Source organism: Gavialis gangeticus, unplaced genomic scaffold (assembly GCF_001723915.1).
Source record: "Gavialis gangeticus isolate Ggan-Ray unplaced genomic scaffold, GavGan_comp1, whole genome shotgun sequence".
In the NCBI taxonomy this organism is placed as follows: domain Eukaryota; kingdom Metazoa; phylum Chordata; order Crocodylia; family Gavialidae; genus Gavialis; species Gavialis gangeticus.
Genome location: NW_017729032.1, coordinates 153807477 through 153817031, shown reverse-complemented (window position 1 = coordinate 153817031; position 9555 = coordinate 153807477). Strand labels below are relative to the sequence as shown.

Genomic DNA, 9555 nt, shown 5'->3' with positions numbered 1-9555 from the left:
TATAATTTTTTTTTTTTTTTTTTTTTTTTTTAAATAATGAGCCAGAAAGGAAAAAATGAAATTTTCTTGGTTTATTGGAGACTATTATGATAATAAAATGCATAGAAAATTAGATTTAATGGGGTAAAAAAAATATTGTATTCCTTACTTTGGCAACGTGTACTCTGTGAAAGTGAGCAGACAGCTTATGAAAGGCAGAAAACTGTTTAATTTAAGGTTAAATTAGTCTACACTATTTATCATTTATTGTTTATTATGCTGGCTATTTACTCCGCCCTGAAACCTCATTTGATTTTGGTCAGCTGCTGATGGCAAATGGAATCCTTTTTTTTTTTTTTCTAACCAGGTCAGTTACACTCATCTCATCAAAACAAAATTATTTTAATGCCAAGGCAATGTATACTTGCTTTTAGAAAGCTACTTACTTTCCTATTGTTGTACATCAAAACTGTGTAGAGTTTATCATCTGGTTGAACTCTATTTGGTGTCGCTATGACAACAGCAGGTGCATAATAATAATCTCCCATCTGTATCCCAGTTCTGGAGAACACATAGTCTCCAACCTATATACCAAAAAAGAGTTGGGTTGCAAGAGCATCATAATACTAGTTTTACATGGCGTAAAAGACAGATATTCAGACTGTCTGACTACACAAAACACAGTGCTAATGTGTTTCAGTGCCTTAATATGGAACACTAGTGGAAAGGGTAAAGAATCTGCCAGTGCTGACTACTCTTCAGTGTCCACTGGCTCAGCCCCTTGAAGTGTCAGTTCACAAAACAGGAATATATGGAAGAGTCCTACAGAATTTCAGAGGAACAAACAAATAGATTTCCTAGAACCTAGAAATTATTCTAACTTTTAAATCATTAAATCCTTAGAAGATAATTATGAACTATACTCTGCTTTGTATAGGTTTTTGATCTCTCCTGTCAAACTCTATAGCAGGACGATAATTCTTTAATTAAGATCCACAGAATAATTATTTAAAAAAAAAAAATATATATATATATCTATATCTATATATATAAATTATAAATGTTCTACAATATTCTGAAGACTTTTCCAGAAAGGATTCTCCCTACTCAGAATACAAGGGTCTGTTCTTTATGTCAACAGGCATTATTCATATTCTCTAGGAAAAAAAGTCATGTTTCTAGTTTTAAAAGTGATTGAAGCAGAGTAATGTATCTCTATTTGTATCCACCATACCTGCAGCAACAATAATAAGCATAATTTAAAGGAGAATCATGATAAAAGATGGTTAGCATATCGTTCTAATTTTAAACTGACCCAACACAAGTCATTCCCACATTTTGGTTTTAGCAAAACCTTCTTTTACCTGAATATGAATCAATAACTACAGATCAAGTCCTTATAGCTACTGCCCTTACAAAATCTCACAGAAGAATCAAATAACTGTGAAAGGATCCAAAAGGTTAAACGCACTAAAAATGCTAAATTAAAAACCATAAAGATAGTCCCAAGTCAGTTCACATACCAGCGTTAATGCACCTTAGCACATCTACACGTGCGTTAAGGCGCTTTAGTCATTTTGCCTAAATTTGATACCTGCTTTTGCCTAAAATCACCATTTTTAAGGCGCATTAAGGGCACACACATGTAGACATGTGCCCTTAAGGTGTCTTAAATCAAGCTAAAGCTCCTTATATCGGCACGTGTAGATGCATCCAGAGAATCTTAAAGTTTTCAAATGTTTTCAAATTATGGAAATGACCAAACTATGATCAACTTGTTTGTAAGCAAATGGCAAAACAAAGTTAATGATGAATATATATTCCCTCAAAAATAATAATAGCATTTCACCTGCAAAGATGGGCAAGGCATAGCACCCCCCACAATAATAATGAATTTAATTGGTACAATGTGCGTCTCTCCATAGCTGAAGTCAACAAGTGCACGGGTGGAACTGATACTTTTCATCACTGTCCCTAAAGGAAAAAAATATTTTAAAATGATATTCCATTTACATATTATTTTTATCCATTATGGAAGAATTTTAAAAATCCAGTAGAGTGTAATATGGCAGTGTACTTCTTGCATTCAAATTTATATTTGTATTTAGTTTTCATTATTTTCATTTACTAGATAAACAGCATGAAAATGTACTGTACAGGACATATGCATAAAGCCATTGTCACAGAGAGTTACAATATAAGGTCCCAAGCCTAAAAAACAATTATGTACATATTTGCAAGATAACACAGTTAGTCCCATTCACTAATCCAGAGTTATGCTCACTTATGTGAAAGCTACACATATGCATTAGTGTCTGAAGGATTGGGACCTAAGACAGAATGTACCTGGTAAAAGGACAACTTGGAAATCCAGTGTTATATATACATTACTACTACTACAAGTACCTTAAAACACTGAAGGTACAAAACAACTCTAAGTAAAGAGTTTATAAAGCTTGACAGAAGCAAAAGCAATACTTTATTTGGGCCCTAATTCAGCAAGCCTTGATGTCCATGCCTGACTTCAATCTTGTAAGCAGGCCAAATAACTTCCATGAAACTAGTCACATATCTAAAATCAGGTATGGACTTAAGTATTCTGCTGAATTAGGACCATAATGAAAAAGCAAACAACTACTGGCTTATCATGTTACTCTGAGATATTCATTTAAGTTTTCTGTGCTTATTTCCTTGTTTGTCAAATAGGGAATTTAATACCCATCTACCCTAAGACAGAAAGCCACTCTATAAATACTCTAAAACTAATCTACTTCTGTTAATAAGTTGGTAAAATGATTGCAATTGTCTTCTCACTGGATACAGTACATGTAGTTTTGTTATCTGGAACCTGCTGCAAGTGACCCGTATACATTTTATTTCATTTACTGAAAGGGCCAAATATTCAAAAGGGAGTAAAACTAAGTGTGGTACACAATAATCCAATTTGTGTGCATGAAAGGATTTTTTTAAGGACACTCTTGTAACTAGATTGGTTGCCCTCTCCCCTGAAAAAATATCCTTAGTATGAAAAGCAGAATAACAAACTGAAAACATTTAGTAAACTTTTTTATTCTTATATATCATTATTACCATGCCGAGCCCACCATCAACATTCTGTTTTGAATTATAACATTGAAAAATAAAATTCTAGGCGAATATCTGAGTTACACTCTGCTCATTCTGATTAATTCAAAAGTAGAAAAAGCACCACTGATTTTTCACATTACCTCCCTTTCACTCATCTGCTGTTTTATCCAATTTCCATTTGGCAACAGAAGAGGTTTTCAACAAAAATACATGTCATCAAAAGACTATTCTTAACTAACATTTCAAAACTAGATAAAAACCAAGATGATTTTTGATCCAACTGAAATATTAAAGAACTTCATTTGTGGCTGTTACCCTAAGTAAAGTACATTTCATAATAAATGCCTTTATCAAAGTATTCTTTATTTATTTTAATTTTAAATTATTCAGTGTTCATGAAAACACAGTATTAAGAACATGAGAGAAAGGCCAGACAGTGCAAACAGACAAGGGATAACCTTGCATGCAGAGTTCTGCCAAGATACTTCAATCCATAGTACCCATGCTATTCCATTTCTGCACCTCTCCTAAGAATAAAGGGGGTAATAATTATACCAGTGTTTTCTGAGGTAGGCAAGTGTCCCAGGATATTATGTCATCCATATGAGAAGGTTTGATTTGATTTTTTCAAATGCCACATCATGGAACACAATTTTACACTGTAAGTATCATAGTACTTAGGGTCAGAAGGGATCTAAACAGATCATCAGGTCCGACCCCTGCCCCAGGCAGAAACAGGTACCAGGATCATATCACCACAGCCAAATATCTATCCAGCCTCCTCTTGAAGACCCCCAAGGTAGAAGAGAGCATCACCTCACTTGGGAGCCCATTCCAGAGTCTGGCAGCCCTAACTGTAAAGTAATGTCTCCTGATATCCATCCTGAACCTTCTCCCTAACAATTTGTGGCCATTATTCCTAGTAACTCCGGGTGGTGCCTGAGAGAACAGAGCCTCCCCCAATTCCCGCTGGTCCCCCCTGGTGAGTTTGTAAACAGCTACCAGATCCCCTCTCAGCCTTCTCTTGTGGAGCCTGAATAGGTTCAGGCCCTTCAGCCTCTCTTCGTAGGGCTTGTCCTGCTGCCCCCGACCATGTAAGTGGTCCTCCTCTGGACCCTCTCAATGCTAGCCATATCTCTCTTGAAGTGTAGTACCCAGAACTGGATGCAGTACTCCAACTGTGGCCTGACCAATGCCACATAGAGGGGAAGGATCACCTCCCTGGACCTGCTTGTGATGCATCCGTAGATGCACGACAAGGTGCAGTTAGCCTAACTGACCGCTTCCTCGCATTGGCGGCTCATGTTCATCCTGTAGTCAGCAATGACTCCATGATCCCTTTCTGCCCATGTTGACAAGAAGGGTGTTTCCCAGCCTACAGGTGTGTTGCTAGTTCCTTCTCCCTAGATGCAGCACCTTGCACTTGTCTGCATTGAATTCCAACCCATTCTCATCCGCCCACCTCTGTAACCTGTCCAGATCTAGCTGGATTCTGTTCCTCCTCTCCAGAGTGCACACCTCGCCCCACAACTTGGTGTCGTCAGTAAATTTGGACAGGATGCTTTCCACGTCAACATCCAGATTGCTGATAAGGATGTTGGCTTATAATTCAACAAAATGGCAAACTTCTAGTAAATGTTTTGAACAAATAAATGGTGCACTTTGGTGCACTTTTCTGCACTTTGCTAAATCCTAAATGGAAATAAACTAGCACAGCAAGAGCAAAGAATAAATTGATACTAGCTTATAATTTGAAAGGAGTACCACATTTGTTGCTAAACCTTTCCACCTTCTTAAATAAATACACCTGTCAGCAAGAGGTCTGCATAGTTTTCTGACCTTATAAAATGTACTGTGTGGGGAAGAAAAAGGATTAAAAATTCCAACTTGAATCAAATTAAAACTTAGCCAAATGAAAACAAAATAATAAATGTTTATTTTTATTTTGTCTTTTCAACAAGTAAGGAGGTGTTCACATATGCACAAAAATACTTACCTGGGAAATATAATCCCGTGAGGTCTGATCTTGCAATCACCTTTTGGCCTTTGAGAGTTTCAAACACTTTTCCTTTTTTAGTTTGTGGCCTTATACACTCTTCTTTAAGATTCTGAAACTGAAAAGAAAACAAGAGAGCCTTCACAATGATAACCAGTCAGGACATAGCTATCTTTTGAATGAATGATATATTCATGTAATTTCATGTCATGGATTAAATCTGTGAGGCTGTCAAAAATTCACAATAAACTAAATTACTGTAAATAACAAGACCTCTTAGCAAACACAGCTTTAAGACTATCTAGGCCAGAGATTCTCAAACTGTGATCCAGAGATCTATTCAGGTGGTTCACAGAAAGGTGACCTAAGGCTAAAGCTGACAAACATTACACCCAACTTCCCAGACCTCTGCCCAAAAAAACAGGCACATCCATCACATTAGAAAGGTAAAACTACTGACATTAAAATATGAGTTGTGTGCTTTGATTTGTAGAACAAAAAAAACATTTATTAAGTGGTCCACTGAGACCCTCAGCAATTTTCAAGTGGTCCGTGGAAAAAAAAGTTTGAGAACCACTGATCTAGGCTATCTAATAGTTCTCACTTTAAGATCCTCATTGTAGTTGCTCATAACAATTCTAGTATTTGACTATTCAGACTGAAAAGTTTCTAAGGTAGATTTATGCCTTAAAATTCGGGGGGGGGGGGCTGTATAATTTCAACAGATGCAGTTAATTTCCAAGACTAAGGGGAAATCTGTTAGTTTTAGGGCTAACTGAAAATCTCCCTTGGAAACTTTGTTTCTCTAGCAAAATGGGTTTTCAATCAAATAAATCATTTTCATGAAAAGGATCTGCTTAGCAGAGAAGGATTCCACTTGAAAAGCAAAAAACAAAACGAAACAAAAACATATCCAAAAAGCTTCTGGGGAAAAAAAGTCTGCCCCAAACTGAAAATTTCACTTCACAAATGGCTAAATATTTTCAGATTGTCCAACCAATCCAAAATGTTTCAACACAAACATCCAGTTTTGGGCTCCCCACTACAGAAGGGATGTGGACAAGGTGGAGAGAGTCCAGCAGAGGGCAATGAAAATGGTTCTGGGCTGCGACACATGACTACTGAGGAGAGGCCGAGGGAACTGGGCTTGTTTAATCTGCAAAAGAGATTGAGAGAGGATCTGATAGCAGCCTTTAACTACCTGAAGGGGGGTTCGAAAGAGGATGGAGCCAGACTGTTCTCAGTGATGACAGATAACAGAACCAGGAGCAACGGTCTCAACTTGCAGCAAGGGAGGTTTAGGTTACATATTAAAAAAAAACACCTCTCTCACTAGGAAGGTGGTGAAGCACTGGAACAGGTTATCCAGAGAGGTGGTGGAATCTCCATTCTTGGAGGTTTTTAAGGCCTGGATTGACAAAGTCCTGGCTGGAATGATCTAGCTGGGGAGGTCCTGCTTTGAGCAGAGGGTTGGACTACATGACCTCCTGAGATCCCTTCCAACCCTCATTTTCTGTGATTCTATGGCTCCTCTCCCACCCATATAGCGCTCCTTCAATAGGAGCTTTTCCACAATTACTGGCCTCCAAGAACCACTGAAACAAAACCAAGTAGGGTACTGTGACATGTTACACTTAGCATGTTATATTTAGATCATAGTAAGCATTAAGATGACTTCAAACGTTTTCTATGTAGTGGCATGTTAATGGTTACTATGATCTAAATATAAATTGTAGCACCATGGTAGAGCCTTGAACCAGCTCCAGTGGGATCCCAGCCAGGGCTAAGACAGAAAATCAACTAATTTTTGTTCTCAGCACTAGGATTGCACCAAGCTGGCTGAAGGCTTCCATGCAGTGCAGTGCAGAGCCTGGGAGCAACAGCAGCCTGGCATGGGAGCCAGTCCCAGTTCCCACACCACACCAGAGCCCGTTCAAGTCTCCAGGGCAGTGTGGGGCTGGAAGCAACACTGGTATCCAGCCCCCACACTGTACAAGACCTAGTTCAAGGCTCCAGAAGCAATGTCAGCATGACAAGGAAGCAGATCCCCACCCTCCAAGTACACAGGAGCTGCTTCAAGGCTCTGGTGTGATGCAGAGGCTGAGAACAATGCCAGGATCCAGTGCCAGCCCCTGCACCACTGTTGGTTGAAGGGTCAAAATTATTTCTCACTAGAATTAGCTGATGTACACAAGTGAGCTCAAAGGCTGGATCTGGCCCCATCCCCATTTGCCCCCAAGTCTGATCTGACCCAAACAGGCCACAATGCATGCCTGTGACACAGGACTAGCCCATGGGCCAGATCCAGCCCATGAAACCCTTTCCTCCCTCCCCTCCCAGCATACCTAATTCAGCAGCTGCTTCAGCCACTCTGGAACCTACACTGCTTGCTGTGCAGATCCTGGAGCAGCTGGAAGCTGGAATGAGCACTGTGTGCAGTGCAGCACAGCCAAACTGGCTACAGCATGTGTGCAAGTGACTGCCCCAGCTGGACTACATCACAGTAGTGTCTGCTCTGGCACAAGCACCATACTTGGCACTCGCTCCAGCTCAAGTCCTGGACTGGCTGGAGCAGGTACCTTGTGCAGCAGTGTGGCCAGGGCAGCCACTACATGAAGCACGACTGCATATGGTGCCTGTCCCGACCACTCCAGGATCTTTGCCACACACAGCACAGGTTTCAGGCCAGCTGGAGCAGCTGCTGCATCAGGTGTGTTGGGAGAGGGGAAAGGGTCCATGGGCCAGATGAGTTTGACACCCCTGCTACAGACTCTCTCCTAGGCAATATGGAGTAAGATAAGGATGATGATGATGCCACCTCACTAGAACACAGAGCAAGAAAGAAGCTGACAGGAGACAGATGGGACCTATGGAGGCAGGCAGCAGTTGAGAAAAGAAATGGACCAGGGATAGAAGAGAATAATACTGAATGAGACAAGAGTCCTGAAGAAAAAAAACAGTATGCAAACATGCAAAGCAAAGAGTGTTTCACAGTGCAAAGGCAAAAGGCAAATATGAGAACTACAGCTGAATAATGTAACACTGGCATTTTCTAGTTTTGAGTTCATAGCTTTGCAATTCTCTAATATTCATTTAACCTTAAGCATTGTTGCATCATTCTAGGTATTTTATATGCCACTCCTCATAGGAAATGCATGTCTGCCTTCTTGGGGAAGATGGGATGTTGGTTTCTTCTCAAGCAGGTATCTTCTCCCCACTGTCCGAGACAGATTTTACAGAGAAGCTTCCCACCTCCCCCATAAAACATACATATATAAGACATGGGATCTCTGGTTCCTGTCCATCAGTATTCTGAAGGGTATAAATATTTGATCCAATAGGCTGCACAGCAAACCCCACTATCTACCTGGTATAATTTTCCCTGCCCAACAGGCTCTGTCAGCCTGCTCCTGCAACATCTCCACTGCTGTCATCAGGGATCACAAAGTGTCATCCTACCAGCTAAAAGTCCAAGTTACATATTTCAGGTTTTTGTCTCCTGAAAAAGTTATGGAAGCAATATTTTAAAGTAGTAAAAAACAAAACAAAAAAAAAAACCACACAGTTCTTTGATACTGGAAATCATGTAATGCCAATAACCTTTGCAAGCAAATTTTAGTAATCCCGAAAAATAAAATGTCAATACTGCTGAACAGTAATAAGGATGTCATGTTCAAATGGCAATGTATTGTTCTCTCCAGATTGCTGAAGTCAATGCTTCTGAATATAAATCAGGGTAAAGTATGAAGCTAAGTAAATCAAATATTTTCCCCCATTCATTTTTAAAGCAGTAACTCATTTGCACACCTGGCAAATAATAATGCATGCAGCCATTTCCAACATCACAAAAATACGTTGTTTGAAACCAGAAAGCTTTTCATTAGATTCCCACAAACCTACTCACTGTAGTAATCCACAAAACTTCTCCTGATAAAGCTGGCTGTTAGCTTCGTCACTGCCCGAGTAGTTTTATTTCCTAACACAGGGACATTGGCTTTGAGTCCAAGAATCCCATGAAAGCATCAGCAGTGCCAAAGATGGGCATATTTTTTGTTGAACTGCTCGTTCCTAGTTTCCTTGTAATTATCATTAACCCTTCCTAAAACCTTTCCACCACGCTGGGCTTCTCTACACAAGACACTTTACTGAGCAGTAGCGTAGTTTACCATGCAGTAAGTGTGAGCATCAAAGCAGTTTCCATGCACATGTATAGGAGTCCTCAGAGCCACTCTAATTAAACTGTGCCCCGCCCCGCCCCCCCCCATGTATAAATGCCCAGTGAGTCATGTCTGACTTCCACTGATATCAATACACCTATCCACATAAGATCAGGCACATTTTAGCCCACTTTTGTTTTTCATTTCACTTTCAAAAAATACTAGGGCTAGGGAGAGACATTACACACAAACCGGTTTAAGTAATCAGAAACTGGTTTAAACCTGTAACAGAACAGATGTTCAGTGCACATAAACCAGTTTGAAAATAACTGAAAC

The 9555-nt window shown here is 39.7% G+C and overlaps 1 protein-coding gene across 2 annotated transcripts in view; it reads right to left on the bottom strand.

Annotated features, from left to right (window-relative positions):
- The window catches only part of VWA3B (von Willebrand factor A domain containing 3B), a 160489-nt gene that overhangs the window by 14165 nt on the left and 136769 nt on the right, over positions 1 to 9555 (bottom strand). For both annotated transcript variants that reach the window (XM_019525170.1, XM_019525169.1), the window contains exons 24-26: positions 5063 to 5180; positions 1829 to 1953; positions 426 to 563 (exon numbers count right to left, since the gene is read on the bottom strand). In XM_019525170.1, the coding sequence (XP_019380715.1) occupies positions 426 to 563; positions 1829 to 1953; positions 5063 to 5180 (381 nt within the window). The remainder of the gene's footprint in view (positions 1 to 425; positions 564 to 1828; positions 1954 to 5062; positions 5181 to 9555) is intronic.